The 24,305-nt window shown below is 57.0% G+C and overlaps 1 protein-coding gene across 1 annotated transcript in view; it reads left to right on the forward strand.

The window, feature by feature from the left end:
- Nucleotides 1-6,892: 6,892 nt before the first annotated feature.
- Nucleotides 6,893-24,305, forward strand: part of SHANK3 (SH3 and multiple ankyrin repeat domains 3) — a 48,393-nt gene continuing 30,980 nt past the window's right edge. The window contains exons 1-12 of the mRNA XM_087815016.1: nucleotides 6,893-7,192; nucleotides 7,522-7,725; nucleotides 8,488-8,559; nucleotides 10,170-10,278; nucleotides 10,353-10,504; nucleotides 10,598-10,765; nucleotides 10,946-11,062; nucleotides 11,398-11,475; nucleotides 12,352-12,418; nucleotides 17,697-17,970; nucleotides 21,087-21,286; nucleotides 22,167-22,280. Of these exons, the coding sequence (XP_087671142.1) occupies nucleotides 6,893-7,192; nucleotides 7,522-7,725; nucleotides 8,488-8,559; nucleotides 10,170-10,278; nucleotides 10,353-10,504; nucleotides 10,598-10,765; nucleotides 10,946-11,062; nucleotides 11,398-11,475; nucleotides 12,352-12,418; nucleotides 17,697-17,970; nucleotides 21,087-21,286; nucleotides 22,167-22,280 (1,855 nt within the window). The remainder of the gene's footprint in view (nucleotides 7,193-7,521; nucleotides 7,726-8,487; nucleotides 8,560-10,169; nucleotides 10,279-10,352; nucleotides 10,505-10,597; nucleotides 10,766-10,945; nucleotides 11,063-11,397; nucleotides 11,476-12,351; nucleotides 12,419-17,696; nucleotides 17,971-21,086; nucleotides 21,287-22,166; nucleotides 22,281-24,305) is intronic.

Consider the following 24,305-nt stretch of genomic DNA (forward strand, 5'->3'; position numbering starts at 1 on the left):
GATTCAATATTGTTAAGATGCCCATTCTCTCTAAATATATTTATAGATTCAATGCAACACCAATAAAATTTCCAGCAGGTTGTTTTTGTAGAAACTGATAACCTGATTCTAAAATTTATACAGAAATGAAAATGACCTAGAATTAGCCAACAAAATTAAAAAAGAGCGAAGTTGTAGGACTTATCCGATTTCAAGATATAGTATAAAGTTGTAGAAATTAAGACAGTGTGGTAGTGGAGAAATTATGTAAATATAGATCAAAGGAAAAGAACAGAGAGCTCAGGAACAGACCCACATGTAGTGGTCAACCGATTTTCAACAAAGGTGCAAAGGCTCTTGATTCAGTGGGAAAGGAAAGTCTTTTCAAAAGTGGTGCTGGGAGGTGCCTAAAGTAGTCAAATACACAGAGACAGAAAGTAGAATAGCAGATACCAGGGGCTAGGACACAGAAACAGAATAGTGGATGCCAGGGGCTGAGCAGAGAGGAATGGAGAGTTACTGTTAAACAGACAGACAGAGTCTGTTTGGGAAGGTGAAAAGGCTCTGGAGATGGATGGTGATGGTTACGCAACAATGCAAATATACCTAATGCCACAGAACTATACACTTAAAATGGTTAAGATGGTAAATTTTATGATATATATTCTTTACCACAATAAAAATATTTTAAAATAATTTTTAAAAATGGTCTGAAACAATAGGACATCCATAAAGGGAAAAATACAGACGTCAACCTTTTCCTGTACCACAAATAAAAATTAACTTTAAATTAAATCGTAGACCTAAATGTGAAAGTTAAAACTATAACTTCCAGATGAAAACACAGAAGAAAATTTTTGTGATCTTGCATAGGCAAAGCTTTTCTTAAAAATGGCACAAGGAATATGAACAGTAAAAGAAAAAAGATAAATCATTTCTATAATAATGAAAAATGCTAGTTCTTCAAAAGGGACTATTTTGTTTTTGAAAATATATCTTTATTGATTTCAGAGAAAGGAAGGGAAAGGGAGAGAGAGAGAGAGCAACATCAATGATGAGAGTCATTGATTAGCTGCCTCCTGCATGCCCCCTACTGGGGATTGAACCCACAACCTGGGCATGTGCCCTGGCTGGGAAGAAATCACAACCTCCTGGTTCGTAGGTCAATGCTCAACTGATGAGCCATGCAGGCTGGGCTGAAAGGGACTATTTTGAAAGTGAAAAGGTAAGCCACAAAAATTAGAGAACTTTTTCAATACACATAGCCTACAAAAAAAACCAAAAACTTGTATCTGGTCTATATAAAGAGCTCCTAAATTTCAAAAAGTCAAGCTATCCAGTTTTTAAAAACAAGCAATAGACTGGAACAGACACTCACAGAAGAAGAGGTGAATGGCCAATAAGCACATGACAAGAGGCTCAATACCATTAGCTATCTGGGAAATGCAAATTTAAACACACAAGGAGATACCACTACACATCCATTAAAATGGCTAAAATTAAAAGGACAGGCAATGCCAAGTGTTGACAAGGGTGTGGAGAAAATGGAAACACTTGAATGTAAAATGACACTACCATTTTGGAAAACTGCTTGCAAATTTCTTAAAAAGGTCATATCTACCATTCATTTGAATATGCTTCTTTGGTTGAGGTGACAGAAACCAAGTATGAACTAGCTTTATGATGATAATAAAATTTTGAGTGTTTACTCAAATACAAGTCCTAGGCTACTGGTACTCCTCTGAAGTTCACTATCTGCTGGGCATATGTTAAGCCTGGCATGTGGCCAGAGTGAATGAGGGCATGAAACAATTATTGCCATTGTCCCCAACTTACCAGGGCTTGTACAGAGACACAGGGAGGCTAAGTAGCTTTCCCAGGCCACCTGGGTGTTTGGTGGATGAGCTGGGAATCTCATTCAGGCACCTGCTCCAAGGTCAGCCCTTCAACTTCTCCATTATGTGGACTTTCAACCTAGAAATGAAATGTATTGGTTCTTAAACCCAAACACAAGAAAAGCAGAAGTGCTATCAGATTGCAGCGACTCAGGTTAGAGACTCAATCCCCTTCAGAACCGTCCTGGTATCCCGTATCAGTAGGCTTTCAGGGTGCTTTCTTCTCAAGGCTGTGATTTGGCCACCAGTTCACATCTCTGCTATGTATCCCAAGAGCAGAAAAAGAATTTCTTCCCTCACGTGTGAGATAAAATCCCAGGGTAGGATTCTTATTGGTTCTGCTTGGGTCACATGCCAACTGCCATGGTTGAGATTCTGATTTCTCACTGACTCACCACATGTAAATCTGGACAAGTTAAGTGACTTTCTCTTGTTTGCTTTTGTCCCCTCACTGTTAGGTGAGGGCAGTGACAGAGGCTTGCCCGGTGCTCTGTGATGACCGAATGAGTTAATACACATCATGCACTTAGAGCGACAGGAAGCAAAAGGCTTCCTCAAAGCCTGAGTGAGGAACCCGTTTTCATGGTTTTTATCGCATATCCCTTTTTAATCTAAGCGTTTCCATAGAGCTTTGCGGTGGTCTCTCTGTGGAAAAATCTCCCTGTGACGTTGTGACCGCTGCCTCACCCCATGGGTTTGGGAGTTTGCATTATATTATTCTTTGTAGTCCCAGCAAAGAAATTAACATAAAAGAGGTCCTAGGCTTAAAAAAAACAAAGAAGAAAAAAGAAAAAGAACAGGAGAGCTCTGCAACAGTGGACCACTGCTACAAAAAGGTCTTCACGGACCCCCAGGAGCTGTGCTATTCAGACCGCCTTCTCTGTCCACAATGCAAAGAACAAGAAATTAGTATCCAAGGGTCAAGTCTCCTTCCAAAAAACCTTGTACACATTTGAAAATTTAAACAAGCATACTTTTCAGCACTTCCCAAGCCAAATGCTACAACTGCTGTTAGAAAGTCAGAACGAGATGAAATGAAAAACACTACTTATCACAATGTAAGGGACAGAACCAAAGTGGCATTGGGTAACTTATAGCCTTAAATGCTTATGGTCAGAAAAGACAAGGACTGAAAACAGAGTTAAGTATCTGACGAAGGAATTAGAAAGGGAGTCGTAGCAAAACAAAAGAAAAAGCGGGGAAAATAACAGAACAGGATAAAACAGAAAACACAAATGATTAACAAGACAAAAAACTGACTCTTTAGAGATTTTTCCTAGAAAAATAAAATTTAACAAACCAGACTCAGGATGAAATAGAACCTAAATATACAGATAGATATTAATAACTAGGAGCAATAAAAAAATCTACCCACAGAAAAAACACCAGATCCAGACAGTTTTATAATCAACCGAACCCTCAAGGATTCCTGCCTCTTACAAACTGCTCTGGAGTTTGGGAGGTGTCTGATCTGAAGGAAGGTGTGTGCGAACAGCCTAGAAATGAAGATGAAGCTTTGATTTATGCACTCAGCAGATATGTGCTGAGCACCTACTGTGTGCCGGGCACTATTTCAGGGACTTGGGCACATTGGTGAACCAAATAGGTCAAGCTCCGTCTCCACAGAGAGCCTAGGTTCTGGTGTGCAGACAGAACTAAACAGTAAGCATGAAACAAGTGACTTACATTCAGATCATGTGTAGGAGACAGTAGGTGCTGCTGAGGAAAGAGCAACTGATGCCAGTGAGGAGTGAGTGGTGGAGGAGCCTGCGGTTGGCGGGGAGGAGGGTCCACCTGAAGAGACTGGGGAGAAAGGACAGGCAGACAGGGGAGGGCCGGATTGTAGAAGCCCCTGCCCCCATGAGTCGTCATGGAAACCAAGGGGGTGAGGGTTCAAGGGGGAGTCAGTTGAGACAGGAAAGAAGGCTTGTGGGGTCAGCCCAGGGGGACTTTGGGGTCAGGCCACTGTGGCTGAGGCTTGAGGGAGGGTAGGGTTGGGATTCCGTGAGGAAGCAGGCCCTGGGATGGGAAGGGTGCAGGAGGGGGACACACCTGAGCTGCAGTGAGGCTCAGGTGAGGCAAACACCTTGCCAGGAGAGGAGCTGACCAGGAGGCACCTGGGGCATCAAGGGCGGTGAAGTGAATGCTGGAGCAGCGAGGGCCTTGGCGGGCAGGTCCATTCAGAGCTGGGTTTGCCCTGTGCCAGGCGCTGCTCTGGGTGTTGAGCTCACATGAGCCCCCCAGGCCCAGGAAGCCTGTTTGTGGTGGAACGTGGGGAAGGTGGGGAGGGTGAGAGCACTGGATCCTTCTGGAACCTGGTCCTGATGGGAGGAGGGAGGCCATGGTCAGGTGAATGATCACCTTCAAGGACAGAGACTAGGGAGCCGAGAGGAAGGGCTGAGCCAGGAAGGTGGGCAGGGGCAGGTAAAGGTGGACCTACTGGGGGAGGCTGGCACGTGACATAGGGCAGGTGGCGAGGAGCCTGGGGGTCTTCTAGTCGCAATAAAATAAGGAGCAAAGACACCCCATGCCTTGGCTTCCTCCTCTGTAAACCCACCACACTGCAGGGACAGAGGCCCTGATGTGGGCACAGTGCTTCTGGGTGTGTTATTTTTGCTGCTGCTGGGTGGTGGAGGAGCTGGGGGAGTGGGGGCTGGGATTTCATACGTTATGTGCCATCCTGTGTGCCAGGCACTTTGTGGAACCAGTGCTGATTGAGGGTTCTGGTATCACCCTGGACTGAGCTGGGCTGTAAGCCTGGAGATCATGAGTCTGATGGAGGTTCTCTCCCCAGGGGGTGGGCATCCATGCACAGGACTCAAGTAGGGAGGTTGAAGGGGCCCCCATCAGGTCCAGGCTGGGTGGGCAGGTGGGCACGTGGCCATCAGGCCTAGGGCAGGTTTGCAGGGAGATGGCAGAGGCCTACAGCTGCTCTGAGTCTGAGTCCGGGAGAGGTGCAGCCTCCTCCTGGCCTCCTCCCTGCAGCCCCATCAGTCGGGGACTCTGGTGAGCATGTCCGTGGCCTTGTGGAGGCCACAGTGGGAGGAAAGCCTGGGAGCTGGGAGCAAAGGCAGGTGGAGGTAATGGTGGGATGGATGGGGGGGTGGCTGGGCGGCTCTGGGATGGGCATGGAGTTGGGGGCCTGGGTGACTTGGGGAGGGAGGAAGCGGGAAGGGGCAGGAAGATGGTGGAGACACAGAGCACCGGAAGCAGTAGTTTCCTCTCTCCTGGGCTGGGCCAGGAAATCCAACCCTCATGCTTCCCAAGGTGCTTCCTGCAGATAAGTGGGCTTCCAACCTCCCCTTCCTGCTCCCCGCTTTCCCCACCCCTCCCATCCTGCTCCAGTCCCCAGGGGACCCTCAGCTCCCGCACTCAGGCCAGGCCAGTGGCCTTGGGAAGAGCCTGGACAGAGGAGGGTGGGAGGCCTGGGCATCCTGGGGCCGCGCTTCGGGCAGGGAGTGTCTGCGGAGAAAGCGGGGCCTGACCCACAGACAGCGCTGGACACTGGGCTCTGCGAGGTCAGTGGAATCCTGGGAGGCAGAGATTTCCCCTGAAGCAGGTGGTGGGTGGGGAGGGCCAGGGCTCCCCAGGGGTTAGAGCTGGTCCTTGGGAAGGGCCCTGGCCCGGGGTGGACCAGAGGCTGCTCTGGCCCGGGATGGGCGCGGGAGGCTGCGGAGGGTAGAAGTGGTCCAGGGCTCGAGGGGAGCGGGCCCTCGTGGGGGGAACGTCAAACACTTCCGTGTGGGGCTGGGGTGTTTCCAGGTTGCCACGGGGAGGGGCAGGGAGGTTTTCCGTGTGTGGGCTCATTCAGGTTTACTCCTGGGAGCTCAGGGAATCCGGGCGGCCGGGAAGGCGGGGGGCGAGGTCAGCGCTGCCTCTGCGGGGCCCGGGCGTCCGCGCGGGGCTGCTGCGCGCAGGTCGCCCGGAGTGTCCGCCGAGGGGTGCGCGGCCGGCCGCGGGGTCGGGCCGTGGCTGGGGGAGGAAGGCAGGCGCCGGGGCAGTCCTGGGGGCCGGAGCTCTCCCTGGAGTCGGGCCCTGCGACGTTCCGCGGCCGCTCCGAGCTCGCCGAGGGGCGCGGGGCCGGCGCCGGGCAGCTCCGGGAGGCGCCGGGTGGGGCCGCGCTCCGGGGGGCGGCGGCGCCCGAGCTCGCTTCTAGACCGCGCTCCCCTCTCCACCCACTCGCCACCCCCTCCCGCGTTGCCACGACGACGGGCAAAGCTAAAATCCACTTCCCGCGGCAGGTGGAGTCTAGTAGCGCCCCCTCCCCTAAGCCCTTCTCCGGGTCGCGCCCCCACCCTGCCGTCGCTAGGGTGACGAGGAGGGGGCGACAGGCGTCGGATCCAGGCGAACCGGGGGCTGGAGCGGGGGTGGGGAGGAGAGGCGGGCTCGGAGTCGGCAGCGAACTCCCCAAACTCGGCGCGGGCGGGGAGCCGCGCGGACCCTGTGGCCGTGGGGGCTGAGCCGCGGGGCTGACCGGCTCCGGCCGGGGAGAGCCCCAGGCGCCCCGCCCCGCCCCGAGGTGCCCCGGTCCCACCCCAGCCCGGGGCAGGTTCGGTGCCTGTCGTGCCCCGGCTGGGGTGGGGGGCTGGGTGGGGTGGGGAGGTCGGCCGTGGGGACGAGCTGCGGCTCGCGGACACTAACCCTGGTTTTCTCTCCGTTCCCGCGGCCCCCTGGTCCCGGTGCCCAGAGCGCCCGCCCCGGCCCCAGGACCCTGCTCGCCTCGCCCTCGGCGGTGGTCCGCGGATGCCCGCCCGCGCCCGGAGAGCGGCGCGGCCCCCGCTGCTCGGCCACTGCCCCCGCCGCGAGGCCTAGGGCTCCCCGCCCCCGGGCCCCGCCCGCCGCGCGAGCCCCCGCCTCCCCGGACCCCCAGGCCCCTCGCCCCGCCCAGGGCTGGCCCTCGGCCCCCGGCCCCCGCCTCCGGCGCAGCCCCCGGGCCACCCCCGCTTCCCTCCGGCGCAGGCCCCCTCCCCCCGCCGCCCCCGCCCCCGGGGAAGGCAGCGCCGAGCCGAGCGGGGCCCATGCAGCTGAGCCGCGCCGCCGCCGCCCCTGCGGAGCCCTCGGCGCCGCTGTCCCCCGCGCCGGCCCCGACCCCGGCCCCCCCCGGCCCCCTCCCGCTCAGCACGGCCGACGGGGCTCTGGCGGGGGGCGAGGGGGGGCCGGGGCGCCGCGCGGAGACCCCGAACGCCCCGCTCCCGGCCGCGAGCAGCCCCAGCCCCGGCCCCGGCCCCGGCCCCGGCCCCGGCCCCGGCGCGGGGATGGACGGCCCCGGGGCCAGCGCCGTGGTCGTGCGCGTAGGCATCCCGGACCTCCAGCAGACGGTGAGCCCCGCCGCCCCGGCCCCGCAGCGCCCCCGCCCCTCCCCGGCACCCCCACGCCACCCCCCGCGCGCTCTGAGCTGGGCGCGGGGACCCCTGGCCCGCGGCTACTCACCCCTCCCCCGCCGCCTCCGAGGGGACCCTCCCCATCGCCCCCCGCGGGGGCGGGGCCCGGGAAGCACCGCCCCGGGGGCGGGGCCTCGTCCGCTGGCCTCCGGGGCGCGGGGTCCGAGGCGTGGGCTCCCGAGCCCCGGGCTCCTGCGGGGTCCGCGGACTCGGCGCCCGCGCCGCCGGCAGGGCCGCCCCGCGTTCACGAGCCCGCTCCGCCGCAGAAGTGCCTGCGCCTGGACCCGGCCGCGCCCGTGTGGGCCGCCAAGCAGCGCGTGCTCTGCGCGCTCAACCACAGCCTCCAGGACGCGCTCAACTACGGGCTCTTCCAGCCGCCCTCCCGGGGCCGCGCCGGCAAGTTCCTGGACGAGGAGCGGCTGCTGCAGGACTACCCGCCCAACCTGGACACGCCCCTGCCCTACCTGGAGGTGAGCGCCGAGCCCCGAGGCTGGGGCAGCTCGCGGGGAGGCGGGATCTCGTGTGCGGGGAGTGCGGGAGCCGTGTGCATTGTGTGCGGGGCGCGCGGCGAGCGCTGTGCCGGGCCTGCAGTCAGCAGCGCGTGCCGGGAGCCCCGAGCGTGGTTCCGCGGGGTGGGGTGTGGGCAGGGGGCGAGCAGGAGTGCACCCAGAGCGTGTGGAGTAAGCCAGAGCGTTACCTGTGCGTCCACCTGCCCCCTCCCCGGGCATCTATGAAGGCAGACCTGAGCCTTTCTCATTTGCTCGCCCATTTATGCGGTGAAGGCCACCAGGCAGGGGGACACAGACTCGTGGTTTGGGCAGAGGGATGCCAAGTGCAGTGAATAATGAAATAAGCGTTATGGTAGCTGAGCTGAAAGTTAGCTTGGTCTCGGTGATTGCCTAGGGAAGTAGGGTCAGTTCTACTCAGAGAGGGGGTGCCTGGGAAGCTAATCCTGAAACCAGGTCTTGGAAGAGGAGTGGGGTTTTCCAGGGAACCCTGGGGAGGAGACAGAAAGGCCCTCGCACTCCACGAGCAGCTGGGCATTCCTCGCCTCTGAGCTTGGTGCTGGCTCTGTGTCCACCCTAGTGCGGATGGGATCTGTGTGACTGGCCTGCGGGGCTCTGTGACTGAGGGTGGGTGATCAGGGTGAGGCCTGAGCTGCAGAGGTAAGCAGGATGCATTCACTCAGCCCAGGTGGGTGCCTTTCCCCTGCCTTTTCTTTACCTGAGCAGTTTCGATACAAGAGGCGAGTTTATGCCCAGAACCTCATCGATGATAAGCAGTTTGCCAAGCTTCACACCAAGGTAAGGAGGCAGCTGTGGGGAGGGGACTCTAGAAGTTACCTTTTGCCCTTATGGCCAGTATTTCCCCACCTCAGCCTTAGCAGGATTTTGTGATATCAAAAATGTCCTTTAAAAGCTCCTTTGTGAGGCCCTCCCTGTGCTCCCAGCAACCCTACCCAGCCTGGGGCTGACCATAGTCCCTGCAGCTTCGGCTCTGTTTTCTCCTGTTGTCAGGGGCCCAGACCAGGTGTTGGGGGTGGCTGGAGGGCTGGGCACAGACTCGAGTCATCATGGCTCTGGCTTGGGTGGTCTGGTGATGGATTCCAGCCAGATCAGACCCTCTGGTCCACCCCTGACTTAGTGGGGGTAGAGTACGTTAGGTCTCGTGTCTTGGTGAGAACCTTTGTGGGAGAGACGTGAACAAGCACCTGATGTGGTTATTGGGGGAGAGCAAGGAGCCCAGCATGTAGTGTTCACCAGTGCTGGGCACTGGGAGTCATGTAGCTCATTAGTTTCCTCCTGGGAGGCACTGTTATCCCATTTTGCACATGAAGATTCTGAGTTCCAGAGCAAAGTGACTTGCTCACAGCTGTGCAGATGGCACTGTGCTGCTTTCTCTGAATGCAGGAGGGGCAGGGTGAATGCTATGTGCCCTTCCCGCAGGGGGACCCCCTGGGCTCCCACCTCAGGCTTCTGTGGACCAGGGGACATTTGCTTGCTGGATCCTTCTTTGGAGCCTAGAAGAGAGGGATCTGAGCACTGACATTCCTATGCCCCTGTGACCCCTTTGTGACCTTGGAGCCTCCATGCCAGGCTTCTCTGCTGCTCCAGAGCATGTGGTGGTCAATCTCTGGGGCTGCAGAGACTGTTGTGGGAGGGTCCTCCTTTCCCTCCACTGGCCTCGGTGTGGCCATCTTACCCTGGATTCCTCCATGGTTACCTCTTCTCCAAAGCTGTCCTCAGCCACCCACAGGATGCTGGTGACTCTTGGCCTTCAGTGAGTCCCACTTGTTTTTAGGATGAATTTCAACCTCTTACCACAGCCTTGTATCTCCACCTGCCTGGGCTCCAGCTGCCCCACCCTCACACCACCCACCGTGGGTTTGGCTGAGGTCTCTCCCCTAGTCGTCCTTGCATGTCTGAGGAGGCCACCTCCTATGGAGTGGTCCCTGGGGCACCCTCTCCTATTTCTGGTGTGCTTGAATGTTTCTAGGAGTCCTGGGGCCTCTGGCCAGGGCACCTTGTCTGTGCACGAAGCTTCCGTAGCAACAGTAGGGGCTCAGGGAGGCTTTGCTGAGTGAATTCACACTCGGCTAGGTGAAAAAATGAAAGGCAGGAAAAGTTCTGTCACAAGAGGGGACACCTGAGGGTGGAGAAGGGCCCCTGGGTGGGAGTCTGCCCTACGGTGAGTGCATGTGGAAGATGGGCCAGGGGAGAAACAAGTCACCTTGGGAGTGATGAGGGCGCGGGGCTGGTCCCTGCCTGGGTGGCCCTGGGGCACTAGGGCCAGGCAGAGGAGCCGAGGCAGTGCAGTAGATGCTCCGTGGGTGGCCTGAGTCTGGCTGGTGGAAGGTGGGTGACAGATGATGGCAGCTGTGATGTGGGCTGACCAGGATGGTTGGGTGTTCCAGGCAAACCTGAAGAAGTTCATGGACTACGTCCAGCTGCACAGCACAGACAAGGTAGCCCGCCTACTGGACAAGGGGCTGGATCCCAATTTCCATGATCCTGACTCAGGAGGTGAGAAGCAGAGCAGGAAGGGGCATGACCTTGGAGTGGCTGGGACCTGACCGTCATCTGTCCCTTGACCCCAGAGTGCCCTCTGAGTCTTGCGTCCCAGCTGGACAATGCCACGGACCTGCTGAAGGTGCTGAGGAATGGCGGTGCTCACTTGGATTTCCGCACTCGAGATGGGCTCACTGCCGTGCACTGTGCCACGCGCCAGCGGAACGCGGCGGCTCTGACGGTCAGTGCGGTGGGGCCTAGCCTGGAGGGGCAGGTGGACCAGGATGGGGAGGAAGTTGGGTCCAGCATGGACACCGAGCCTCCTTACCCTCAGACCCTGCTGGACCTGGGCGCTTCACCCGACTATAAGGACAGCCGTGGCCTGACGCCTTTATACCACAGTGCCCTGGGGGGTGGGGACGCCCTCTGCTGTGAGCTGCTCCTCCATGACCATGCTCAGCTGGGGACTACTGATGAGAACGGCTGGCAGGAGATCCACCAGGTGAGCAGAGAGCATGAGGATGGGGTGTCCTGCCTCTGTCAGGGGGGTGAGGTCCTGGGTTCTGTAGGGGGAGGGGGATTTCAGGCTCTTTCTGCAGGAGTTGGGATTCCCAGCTCTATCTACAAGAGTGGGGGTCCTGGACTGTGTTGGGAACCCAGAAGCACCTCCCTTCTCCCCTAGGCCTGCCGCTTTGGGCACGTGCAGCACCTGGAGCACCTGCTGTTCTACGGAGCTGACATGGGGGCCCAGAATGCTTCGGGGAACACGGCCCTGCACATCTGTGCCCTCTACAACCAGGTGTGACTGTAGAGGTGACCCTGTGCAGTGACTATATGTGTGCATGTCTGACCCTGTGTCCCTTTATCCGTGTCCTGCAGCGAGCTGTGCCCCTGTAGGCCCAGGTGTGCATGTCTGTTTCCTGAACATACCTGTGTTCTGAACCACCAGGTGTGAACTGTGTGCATCTGGGCCCTCTGGGCCAGGTGGGACTTGATGTGTACACCTGACCTGCTCATCCCTATGCTAGGCACCTATGCTCTGAACGTGTGGATGTGTGTGCCCCGCGCCCCTGCATGTGTGCCCCATGTGTGCTGTCACCCCCTGATCCCCACTCCACTTGCCTCTGCTGACAGGAGAGCTGTGCTCGTGTCCTGCTTTTCCGTGGAGCCAACAAGGATGTCCGCAATTACAACAGCCAGACAGCCTTCCAGGTACGAGAGTGTACAGCAGCAAAGCCGCCCGGGGGGTGTCTGTCTCTCTCTGTGTGGCTGGACCTCCCTGGATCTTGGTTCTTCCCCTGAGGCAGTTGCCCTAGGGTGAGGTGGGGGACAGGTTGTTCAGCAGTGGTGGCTCGTAGGTGTGGTCACTGTGGATGCTCAACTCTTTCACTTCCTGGGAGCGAGGAGGGTCAGAGGGCTCTGGGGCCAGGGGATACCAGGTGTGGACCTGACCTTCCAGAGACAGGTGGGGTGCAGAGGTGAACCAGGGGTCAGAGGGATGGTCCCAGCTCCTAACTTAATTTAGTGATGTTTTTGAGTCCTTTCTCTGGTCCGGTTTGGTTCTTGGCACCAGGATGACTAGATGGAGGGGTGCCCATGTTGCCTGAAATGTGTGGGAGGATTTGGGGACCATGGAGGGAGCTGGGGCCTACAGAGGAGATGTGGGAACAGTCCAGGCCACCGCTTTGTCCAGCAGATGCCGAGATGGAAGTGGAGGGCCTGTGGGAGAACCAGATGCAGGGGCAAGGAAAGGGCAGAGGGAGGGTGACAGGTGGGAGGCAGTGGGGGCCATGCCCAAGATGGGAAAGGTGGTGTGTGGAAGGGCCATTGAGAGAACAGGTGGGGTGACCAGCATGCCCCCGTGTGCCCAGGACTATCCTGGTTTTAGCTCTGAAAGTCTCATGTCCCAGGGGATCCCTCAGCCCTGGGCAGACTGGTGTGGTGGGTTAGACGGGGCAGAGTCTGAGCCGGGGGCCAGCAATCACAGAAGACAGGAGCCCAAGGAGCCACCAGGGGCCTGGGGTGTTGAGTGTGGTGTGGCCAAGCCTCTCACCGCCCCTTCCCCCGACCGTGGTCCTCCCACCCCAGGTGGCCATCATCGCAGGGAACTTTGAGCTGGCCGAGGTTATCAAGACCCACAAAGACTCAGATGTTGGTGAGTTCTGCCCACCCCAGGTCCACGTTGAATGTGGGTTTATGGGGGCTGTCAGGGGTCAGTGGGGATGTGACAAGGGAGCCCTCATGCCCTGAGCCTCTTCTTCTAGCCCTGGCTGCCAGCCCTAATCTCTTCCTTCAGTCCATCCATGTGTGGCCCCTGCAGGGATGGGGAACATGCTGAGGGCAGAGTGGACAAAAGGTCAGGGTCAAGGTCAAGGGTGTTGTTAGGTTAGGGCAGGGTGGCTGGGGCCAGGACTGGGTTTAGGGATCGGCTGAGGTTGAGAGTGGGTTGAAGTTAGGATCAAGGCTTGTTTTTCCTTTAGGTCAAGTGAAGGGCCAGCAGGGGATGGGGGACAGTGGATGTGAGCCCCTGCCCCTCAGCATTTTACTCCAGCCCGGAGCAAGGACTAGGTTCAGTGGCCACAGCTTGCCTCCTGGACAAGGCCACATCAGTGTGCATGCAAGGAAACACACAGCGATGAGGGTGCTGTCTTAGGGTCAGGTGTGTGAGTGGCTTGTGGTCCCAGAAGAAAGACCAGGGCATGCCATCCAGTCTCAACTCCAGGGCAGGCAGGAGGATGGGTACAGCCATCACATGTAGCCTCAGGGAGGTCCATACCCACTCCCAGGCCACTGATGGGTGTGGGTCTGGTCTGGAACCTGTCCTCAGAACCCTGCCATCCTTCCGTGGTGTGGGGTGGCTGGGGCTGCAGGAATGGGTGGGCCTCCCCTTCTGGAAAGAGAATTTTCTGGTCAGAAAATTCTCCAGCCACCTGGCCACATAGGGTCTCCCTTCTCGGCTCCCCTGTGTCCTGGTTGACCCGGGCCTTTTTGCCATGGTTCTCTCTAGAGCACAGACTCTCAGGCTCCCCTTTCACCCTGAGTGACACTGACTAGCAGAGAGCTGGGGCTGGTCTTAGGGTTAGGACCCTTCTCAGTTATGATGTAAGGTTACTATCAGGGCTGGGGTTAAATTTTGGGCTGGAGTGGAGATTAAGGCCAAGTTCATATTTAGAGACCTTTCTCTATGGGGTCTACCCTGAGTAGACCTCGCCCTCCCAGTAAGGCTCGGTTATGGGCCCCATATGGGTTATGGGACGAGGTCAGGACTATGAGAATGGGTAGTGGGTCCAGAGTGTGGGCGGATCCAGGGCTGCAGCATCCGCTGAGTGAAGTGGTGTAGGGTTGAGGTCCAGGTTCTGGCTGGGAGAGAACTGTGCCGAGGTTTGAGGTATGAGCTAGGGGCAGGAGACCGTCTCAGTCTGGTTGGTTGTTAACCTGGGAGGACCTGACTTTGTGGACCTGTGGGGTCTCTCTTCTGCATCTGATCACCTAGGCATGGGAAAGCTCCTTAGGGCCTCTGTGCCTCAGTTTTTAATTAAGCAACAGTGGTCTTTTACTGTTATTTGCATCCACCTCTGATCTCTGACCTCCTGTGGGTCTGGACTCTGCCCATGGCCTTGGTCCAGCTGATTGGAGGGAGGAGGCTTGTCTCACCTAAGCCAAGTGGCAGGAGGGCCCCAGCTTCCTCTCATTTTTGTGGCCTGACAGAGATGCTCAGGCTCCTGGGAGCACTGTTAGACAACTTAATGCCTGGCTGACCTGGAGTGCGCTACCTGGTTGAGGTTAGAAGTGCCATAGCTGGGCCTAGTTATGGGCTGGCATCCCTGTCATATAGGCCCAGGTGGCCATCGGCTCTGCTGATTGTGTGCCCATTCCTGCTGACTTGTCACACATACACTCGGATGATACAGCCAGATGTCCCTGTGCAACAGGCTGACGTAGTCATGAGTATTTACCCTAAACCCTGTTGTTATCCCAACTCACCCTCTCAGCACTCCCATGAGTGATTATTAGTCCATGTTTACAGAGGAGGAAACTGAGGCACAGCTGCTTAATGGCAGAACCTGTCTTCAGACCTAGGCCATCCCAGGGTCTGTCTCTGTCACCTCCACTCCCTCTGCACACATTTACTCCAAGGACACTCCCTCACTGACAGACACAAGTTGCCATGTCCCATCCCAGCTCTGGGACCCTGGGTGGGGCCTGTACACAGGAGGAGCTGCAGGAGGCTCTGCCCCCTACCCCCCTTCCTCCTCCTCAGGGAAGCAGTCCATCTGCAGGGTCTGCTGGGCTGGGACCTGTCACCCTCAGGGGACAGGACACTCGAAGCCTCGTGGCAGCCCCACCTGCCCCTCTAGACTGCCAGGCCTGAAGCAGGGCCCCTGGCCTTGGAGCAGCCACCTTGGGCCACCATTGGGCCCATGTCCCCCACCACCCCACACACACACTCTCTAGCACATGTTCCCACAGACCAGTGTCCCTCGGTGCTTTGACCCTGCACTAGGGAAGTGCTTCTCATCTGAGTCACATCTGACTCAGCGGGCCTGGGTGTAGCCCGAGAGTCTGCATTATTAAGGATCTCCAGCTCCAGGTGAGGCTTCGATCCATGGCCCTTACTTTTTGTAGCAGGAGTCTAAAATAGGGCTTGGCAACGATGCCCTGCAGGCCACATCCAGCCCCCAGTCCACATCTTTTGTTTTAAATTCAGGCTTTAAAACTGAGAATTTAAATTTTATTTAAAATTAAATTTGTAGAACATGAAATGGGCTATTTTAAATTGAATAATTTGTTCGTATTTAGTATATTCACAATGCTGTACAATCAACTCTACTAAATTCCAAAACATTTTTATCACCCCCAAAGAAAATCCTATATAATTAAGCAATTAATCCCATTCCCCTCTCTCAGCCCATGTCGGCCACTAACATACTTCCTGTCTGTATGGATTTACCTCCTCTGGGTATTTCATATAAATAGAATCGGACATCATGTGACCCCTGGTGTCTGGCTTTTCACTCAACATATTTTCAAGCTTCATCCAGACTGTAGGCTGTATCACTGCTTCATTCCGTTTTATGGCTGAATAATATTCTATTGTTTATATATATGACATCCTGTTTCTCCGTTCATCCTTCGATGGACACGTGTGCTGTTTCTACCATTTGGCTGTTGTGAATAGCGCTGTTATGAGCACGTGTGAATGTATTTGTAAGAATTCCTGTTTTCAATTATTTTGGGGTATCCACTATTTTATACTTCCTTCCACCAGCGATATATGCGGGTTCTAAATTCTTCAAATCCTCACCAAAACTTGTTCTTATCAATTTTTTTTTTTTTTTTTTAAATACAGCATTTCTAGTTGGTGTCAAATGATCTCCCTGTGGTTTTCACTTGCGTTTCCCTGATGGCTAATGATGTTGAGCGTCTTTTCATGTGTTCATTGGCCACTTGTTTTCTTCTTTGGAGAAGTGCCCACTCAGGTCCTTTGCTCAGTTTTTAATTACTTAGAATGAGTTAGGAAGTGTTACTTCCTCTTCCACTTTTAGGAAGAGTTGGGGAAGGATTGGTGTTAATTCTCTAAATATTTGGTAGAATTAATCAGTAATGCTGTCTGATGCTGGCCTTTTCTTTGTTGGGAGATTTGTGATTACTGACCCAATCTCTTGGCTTGCTGTAGGCCTGTTTAGATTTTCTGTTTCTTCCTGAGTCAGTTTTGGAAATTTGTGCATCTGGCTTATCTAATTTGTTGGCATATATATATAGTATCCTCTCATATCCCTTTTTAATTCCCTAAGATCAATAGTAACTCCTCACATTTCATCTCTGATTTTAGTTATATGTGTCCATCTTCTCTTTTTTTCCAGCTAAAGGTTTGTCAGTTTTGTGGACATTTCCAAAGAAATAGCTTTGGTGTTATTGGTTATGTGTGTATTTCTATTCATTATTTCATTTATCTCTGTCTAACCTTTATGATTTCTTTTCTTCTGCTAGCCCTGGGTTTAGTTTGCTTCTCTTTTCCAGTTCCTTAAGATGTGTAGTTAGGATATCGAGTTGAGACCTCGATCCTTGATGAACATGGGTATTTACAGCTGTAAGTGTCCCTCTTAGTACTGCTCTTGCTGCATCTCATGGCTTTAGTGTGCTGTCTTTTTGTTTTCATTTTCTCAAAGTGTTTACTAATTTTCCTTACGATTTCTATTTCAACACGTTGGTTGTTTAGGATTGTGTTGTTTAATTTTCACCTCTGTGAATTTTCCAGGTTTTCTTTTTCTGTACTTGGTTTCCAGTTTCATTCTATTGCGATTGGAGAAGATACTTTGTATGATTTCAGTCTTTTAAAATTTATTGAGACTTGCTTTGGTTTGTCTGGGGCATGTTCCATATGCACTTGGGAAGAATGTGTTTTCTGCTGCTGTTTTGTAGCGTGTTCTCTCTCTCTCCATTGATATATCTGGTTAGGTCTGTTGGTTCAAGTTTTCTATATCCTTACTGAGCTTCTCTCTAGATGTTCTATCTGACATTGAAAGAGGGGTGTTAAAGTCTTAAGTATTATTGTAGAGCTGCCTATTTCTCCAAAAGTGTCAATGTTCCCTATTTTTGTTTGATACTCTGTCATTTGATGAATATATGTTAATAATTGTTAATCTATTTATGAATTGACACTTTTATCAATATATACTGTCCTCTGTCTCTTGTAACACTTTTTGCCTTTAAGTCTATTTTCACTGATATTAATATAGCTACTTAGCGCTCTTTTGGTTTCTATTTACATGAAATACCTTCCTTTATCCTTTGATTTTAAGCCTACCGTGCCTTTGGATCTAAGGTCATTCCTTTGTAAACAGCATATAGTTGACGGTGTCTGCTTAACCCTCATCTGCTTTTTAAATAAAGTCTTATTGGAACTCAGCCACAGCCCATTTGCTTCTCCGTGTTTGCGGCCATTTCTGTGCTGCGGTGGCAGTGTTGGGCCCTGCAACTGAGACTGTGGCTTACAAAGCCGGAAACTGTGACTGGTTCTTTACAGAAGTTTGCCAGACCCTGGTCTAGACGCTCCCTTACAGTTTCCGGGGTGCAGTAGCTACACGTAGTCCTGTACAGCAGCAGTCTGGTGAGATTTGTCACCAGTTTTGTGGCCTATTCTGTCTCTCCTGAAACGAACCCTTCCAAGAGCAGATCTGAGCATCCCCAAGACCTGATCTGGCTGACAGGAAGAGCAGGCTTCCACCCCCGGAGCTAGAGTTAGAGGCAGTTTGGAATGTGATCCCCACTGGCAGCTTCAGGGTGGCCAGCTCACCTGGTTTGCTTGGAACTGAGGCATTTTCTGGGACATAGGATTTTAGTTTTAAGATCTGGAAAGCCTGGGCAAACCGGACAAGTTGGCCACCCTCTCTGGCTGCCCAGAGCCTCACCTATGTGCCCCCCACTCCCAGTACCATTCAGGGAAACCCCCAGCTATGCAAAGCGGCGGCGGCTAGCCGGCCCCAGTGGCCTGGCCTCCCCACGGCCCCTGCAGCGCTCAGCCAGTGACATCAACCTGAAGGGCGAGGTGCAGCCGGCAGCTTCTCCTGGACCCTCACTGCGGAGCCTCCCCCACCAGCTGCTGCTCCAGCGGCTGCAGGAGGAGAAGGACCGGGACAGGGACGGTGACCAAGAGAACGCCATTGGTGGCCCCGCATCAGGCAGGGGCAGCCAGAGCAACCTCAGGTAGGAGAGGCCTGGGAGGCCCTGGCAGGGTCTGGGTGGGTGGGGTGCCAGGACCCAAGCTGGGAGGAGCCAGCATGGGGAGATGGGGAGGTCTGTGGTGTCTAGCACTTCTGCATTGGTGGGCTGAGGCTTGGGGTGGGTGACTTCCAACCCCCCAGATAGACCTCCCTGGGTGGGGATAGGGAGAAGGTGAGGTCCTGTGGGCTAGGGCAGGCTCCGCCACGCTGATCATGGGTTGAAACCGGACTTGCCTTGAGGACAGTAGGCAGCTGAGGGAGCATATTGGGAGGAGAGGGTCTGATCAGACCTGTGGTTTAGAAAGATTCCTGCTGTGCCAGGGAGGAGGGGTGGGTGGCAGGTAGTAAGGGGTTACGGAATGGAGCTTCCGCTCTAGGAGGCTGTCACCCCTAGCCCTGTCTCCAAAGGGGAGTATTTGTCTTTCTCTCACCTCTCTGGTCCAGGACACTGTGGTTCTACTCTTTACCCTTTACTGTGAGTGGTGGGACCCTGAGAACCAGGGACATGGTTAAGGACTTGCATCCCCAGAACGCAGGGCAGGACCCCTGGCTAGGACCCCATTGGCCATTGTCGGCTGTGCAGTGGGGAATGCGAGGGGGCACTGGCTTTGCAGCCAGATGGCTGGGTCCAGTGCAGTCCTTGCACCTGCTCACTGTGGCCTTGGACAGGTCAGCCAACCCCTCTGTGCCTGGGGTTCTCATCAGTAAGGCAGGACTAATCTTACCTAAGTCGTTTCCTTCTGGAAGCCTTCTCAGCCTGGGCATGTGAGAGTTCCCTACTGGGAGCCCCTGGCCCACAGTACCAGCCAGCCACTGCTGGTCAGGGCATTTCTCCTCCCTGCACCTCGAGGGCGAGCGCCAGCATCACCCCCTTTTTAAAAAAAATCCTCATCCCAGGATATATTTTTATTGATTTTAGAAAGAAAGGAAAGGAGAGAGAAAAAGAGAAACATCGATTGGTTGCCTCCCATACGGGCCCCAATCGGAGATTGAACTCGCAACCTGGGTATGTGCCCTGACTGGAACCGAACGCAAAACCTTTTGGTGCCCAGGACGATGCTCCAACCAATTGAGCCACTGGCCAGGGCAGGAGCCATTTTTCTTGCTTCCTAGTTTCCCCAGGGCCAGTCACAGGGAAGGTGCTGGGGAGGCACTGTTGAGTGAGAGTCATACAGACAGCACTGACAGCTGGGCGGCCTCGTCTCGCTTAACAGTGACGCTGTGTGAGGCTCTATTACTGCCATTTTACCGACGAGGGTCCTGACACTCAGGTGGGCACGTGACTTGTCCAGAGTCACAGCTAGGAAGCAGCATAACTGGGCCCCAGGTAGATCTGATTTCCAAACTTTCTAAGCCTAAGCTCAGCAGAGGGCTTGGGGTGCAGCAGAAGCTTGTAAAACCCACACTATCCCCTGCCGTGGCCACTGTGCATGTAGCCTTGACTTGTGATGTCTTCTCTGTCTCTGTGTCTTTGCCCAGACTCCAAGGCTGTCTGTTCTGCCCCAAATCATCTCCATTCTCCCTGAAGCTTTTGCATGTTCCATGGATTTTTCTAAGGTTGGGATGGGCCAGTGGCTAAAAGAACAAACTTTGGGATGTTTCAGTTTTTCAGAGGGTCACTCCTGTTTTGGAGCTGTGTGGGTGCCCTCCTTTTCGTTTATTTTTTTGTATGTCCATTCACCTTTCAGCAAACACAAAACCAAGACCTGCTATGTGCGGGGCTCCAGCTCACTACTCTGTGAGGACAGCAGAATTATTATTATTATTTTTCTACAAACATTTAGTTGGTGCTTAGGATGCTGGAAGTGGTGGGAGGTAATAGCAGGAGGTCCTGAAGGTCTCAGAAGGACAGTGACAGCCGGAGCCCAGGGCCAAGAAAGTTGGGTGGGCAGGGATCCAGGTAAGGGGGCCGCCCTGCGAGTGGCCAGGAGGAGGTGAGGAAATTCAGTGCACCTGGAGGGAGAGGGTCTCCGGAGGAGCGGTCACCTTCGGTCCAGGGAGAGGAAGTGGCCTTTGAGCCTAGAGGCGGTGGGGCGTGGAGGGAGGTGGCGGTGCCCCTAGCGCCCCCTGTTGGCAGGGCCTGGAACGGAGCCCCTAGCCCCCCAGAAATGTGGCCCCAGGGTTCCCACCAGCATCGCAGAGCAGAGAAAGGTGAGCTTGTGGCTGGGAGACGGTAACAGCTGGCTGGAGTAGCATGATTAGAGTAGTTGGGGCGTCGGAGCACCATCACGAACCCCCATCGTGAACATACCCGAGTGTGCGCCTGGGCTGGAGCTAATGCTCAGTCCCAGGGAGCTCACAGTTGGTTGAGGATGTGGACCTGGTCCGCCTGGTACTAGGGAGCCAGCGCGGGCTTTTGAGCAGGGCGAAGGTGGAGAACTGAGGCTTCAGGCTCGGTGCTCAGCGGGGCAGCAGTCCGGTTAGCCGGCCGGCGGAGTGTGCACGGGCCTGGGGGTGTCCAAGGAGGAGAGGACACGGGTCTGGAGGGGATTCTGGCGCCGACACAGGGTGTGCGGAGGCCGGGGCCGGCGGGGGCGGCGGGGGCGGCGGGGGCGGCGCGGGCTGGGGGAGCCCCCCTGGCCGGAGGTGGCCTTCGCCAGCGGCGTCCCCTGCCCTCCGGGCCCCGCCGGCCGCTCCGCCCGAGTCCCGCCCCCTTCCCCGCCCCCCGCGCCGCGGCCCCTCGCCCGTGGTCCCCGCGCCCCGCGGCCCCGTGGCCCCCGTGGGCGCGAGGGCGGCGGCGCGGGGGAGGGCCGGCCGCCCGCAGAGGGAGGAGCCGCCGCGCGGGAGGCGGGGCGGGGCCGCGGCATGGAGCGAGCCCGGCGCGCCCGGGAGCGCAGCCCCGCGGCCCCCGAGCCCTGAGCGGGCGGCTCGTGCGCTGGCGGGAGCGGGCCGGGCGCGGCGGCGCGGCCCATGGAGCGGCCCCGGGCCGGGCCCCCGGCGGGCGGGCGGGCGGCGGCGGGCGGGCGGCGGGCGCTGCGGCGGCGGCTGCGGTGAGGCCGGCGGCGGGCCCGGGCCGCGCGCCATGGAGGCCCCGGGCGCCGGCTTCGCGTGCCCGCTGCCCCCCGGCATCGCGTCCGTCACCTACGTGTTCGTCTACAGCCCGAGCGGGCCCGGCGGCCCCGGCCCCGGCCCCGCGCCCGGCCCCGGCCCGGCGCCCCCCGCGCCCCCCGCGCCGCCGCCGCGGGGCCCGAAGCGGAAACTTTACAGCGCCGTCCCCGGCCGCAAGTTCATCGCCGTGAAGGCGCACAGCCCGCAGGGCGAGGGCGAGATCCCGCTGCACCGCGGCGAGGCCGTCAAGGGTGAGGGGCGCGGGGGGCGGGTCCGGGCGGGCGGGCGGGCGGGCGATGCCATCTTGGGGCGCCCCGGGAACTTGAGCCGCGGCGGTCGCCTGGTGGGAGCCTGTCCGCGGGGCCCCTGCCCAGCTGCCGCCCGCGCCCGTCGCCGCCGAGGCGTCTCGTGCGAGCGCCTCCGTGTCACGGGGCCCGAGCCGTGGGTCTGCGTGTCCGAGGGACCCTGTCCCGCGGCGGACTCCCTGTCGTGACGGGGATCCTCTGTCACGCTGGGACTCTTCCCCGGAGACCCTTGTCCTCCGTGGGGACCCTTTGCCATCGTGGGTGATGTCTGTGCGCATCTGTGTCTTAGGGGTTGCTGCCACTGGGGCTTCCTCTGCCCTGGGGGCCCCGTGCCCCGACGGGCTCCTCCCAGGCTGGGGTTCTGTCACCGCTGAGGCCCTATCCTTGTGGGTGCCCCGGGAGCCTGAGGGGAGGCAGCTGCGAGGGCCAGCCCCCCTCGGTCCATCTGTGGCCTGGTCCCCCGGCCAAAGCAGCGACCCTGGCATGGGCAACAGCAAGGTTGGGGTGGGTTTAAGAGAGGGAGGAGAGGGGCCACCTGGGAGGGCAGGAGCAGGATGGTGGCCCCTGCCTCTGCCTCCTGTCCCCCCTTGAGTGTGTCCATCTGTGTGTCTCTCTGTCCCCCACATGCCCATCCTGTGCTGTGCCCATCTGTTCGTTTCTCTTCCGTGTGGATCCCAAAATCTTTCCAGGGAAGAAGCCAGGAGGATGGGGGGAGGGAGGGAGGGGGAGGGATGGGTGGGCAGAACCTGAGCCTAGGGTGGTGGGGGGGGATGGGCCCCCCTGCCCTGCTCTGCCCTGACAGCCTTTCTGGCTTCTGTCCCCCCAGTGCTCAGCATTGGGGAGGGCGGTTTCTGGGAGGGGACCGTGAAAGGCCGCACAGGCTGGTTCCCGGCAGACTGCGTGGAGGAGGTGCAGATGAGACAGTATGACACACGGCATGGTGAGTGACCCCCACCTCCCGGGCTGCTCCCCAGCTCCCCTGTGGACTTGCTTGGAGCCTGAATACATGTGGCTAGTCGGAGAAACGACAAGGGTAAACTCAAACACACATTCGAGGTGGACGACAGACATACGCACACACACACCCTGCACGGGCTTACGGACACTTCACAGCAGCAGAGACACGTGTGCTGTGCCCACAGGACACGCATGTATGAACCTGCTTCAGTGTAGATCCCACACGTGCCTCCCAGTGACCATGCAACTGCCCCCCCCCCCCCACGATCCTCACAGAAATTCTGGGTGCTGGGAGTGCTTGACTCCTGCGTGGCTGGCAGATGAGTAATGAGGTCAGTATGAGAAGGGACATCTTTCCAAAGTAGACAGATTGTCCAGGTGGGCAGTGTAGGGAGGCCTGGATCTGACAAGAGGAAATGAGGCCAGTTGGGCCCGGAGGGGCTATTGTGGGTGCCCTGGGGCCAGGAAGGTCTGAGGGCAGCAGGTAGGGATGGCCTTGGCCTCCAGGAAGGACCCCCTCTGGGTGTTGGAATTGGAGGTGGTCCTGCCAGTGGAAGGGAGTGACTGATCCTTTTGAGGCCCCAGGCCAGGGCTGGTTGCGCGTCAGGGGAGTAGCCTTGCAATGAGCACTCAGGTCCTAGGAGGCCCCAGACCCACAAGTGTTATTTCTGGCTTGGAGAGCTGGTGGGACAAGGGAGACTGCTCTTGAATGGTGGCCAGTGGTGGTCACCAGTGGTATCTCTGGACCGAGGGTTCAGGGCACCTTTCTGTGCACAGGGCTTGGGTCCAGAGTTGCTGTGCCCTCTTAATCTGGGTTGAGAGTTTCCCAAGGGGAGCCCACCCCTGTGTGGGCCAGACTTCTGCCCTGTGGGGAATGTGGCCACTGAGCTCCTGAGCAGGTGCCTTTACCCATTTGCTCGGCTATTCCCTGCCTTGCCCTGATGGCTCTCAGGTGGCTGGGAGTGTGGCAGGGATGTGACACCTTGCTGTATGCCTGTGGAGGGTAGGTGGGATGGCTTGTCCAGGTGGGGGAAGATTTCAGAGTTTTGGGCCTTGGAACAAGCCTGACGGGGCGGGGAGGCGTAGGAAGGGGCCTCCAGACCTGTTGAGTTGCGAGTGGTTCTGTGCTCCCTCGTGGAGTGGGCAGCGAAGGTTCTGGTTTGAGAACTGTGTGGCTCCAGGGCAGTTGGACATGAGCCCGAGGCTGGGGATGGTGGGAGGGAGGTCTGGACTCGCGTCGGAATTTGAGAGCAGCATATGTTTATTGTGTGTGTGATGTGGGTTGGACCCTGTCTTGGGAGCCGGGATCACAGAGGCTAGCTCTCTGCCTGGAGAGGAGCAGGCAGCACAGTGGTTATACCGGATACGTTTGTGTCTGGCCGTATTGCAAGTGTGAGCACAGGGTGCTCCCTGGGTTGGCCTGAGGAGTCAGAGGGCTTCAGAGCAGAGGCGTTTGAGCTGAGCCTTGAAGGATGACCAGAAGTCCTCTAGGTGGTCAGCAGATGGTGCCGGGGGCAGAGCCCGTTTGCCAGAGTGGCGTGGTGGACCAGCTCTGCATGTGCTGGCACCTGGGTGCTCTGAATAGCATCCCAGTGCCTGCTGTAGTTTTAAGCACTTCACAGATAAGAATCGACTCACTCGTCCCAGCAGGTCCTGGAGGGGAGACAGTGGATGGTGGTCCATTTCTAGGAGGGCCAGTCCCATGGCCCCAGGGGCAGTCTTGTGTGTGACACAGGCGGTGGCAGCAGAGTCTGCACTGTGGCTGCGTATGTGGTTCACGGGCTCTGAGTGAGTGAAACCGTGTGTACAGTGAGGGATGGCGGGGCTGAGGTGGGGGTGTGAGGCCCATCAGGTGGCTGTGGATCCAGAGGGACGGCGGTGAGACAGGAGTTTGTGGCAGTGTGGCAGGAGGAGGTGGGGGTGCTGTCTTGAGTGTGCAGGTCGTTCAGGGTTAGGGTGAGGGCCAGGCAGGGCAGTTGGAAACGGTGATGAGGGGGTGGGTGGGGGT

Source organism: Miniopterus natalensis, chromosome 2 (assembly GCF_054644295.1).
Source record: "Miniopterus natalensis isolate mMinNat1 chromosome 2, mMinNat1.hap1, whole genome shotgun sequence".
NCBI classification, from domain to species: Eukaryota; Metazoa; Chordata; class Mammalia; order Chiroptera; family Miniopteridae; genus Miniopterus; species Miniopterus natalensis.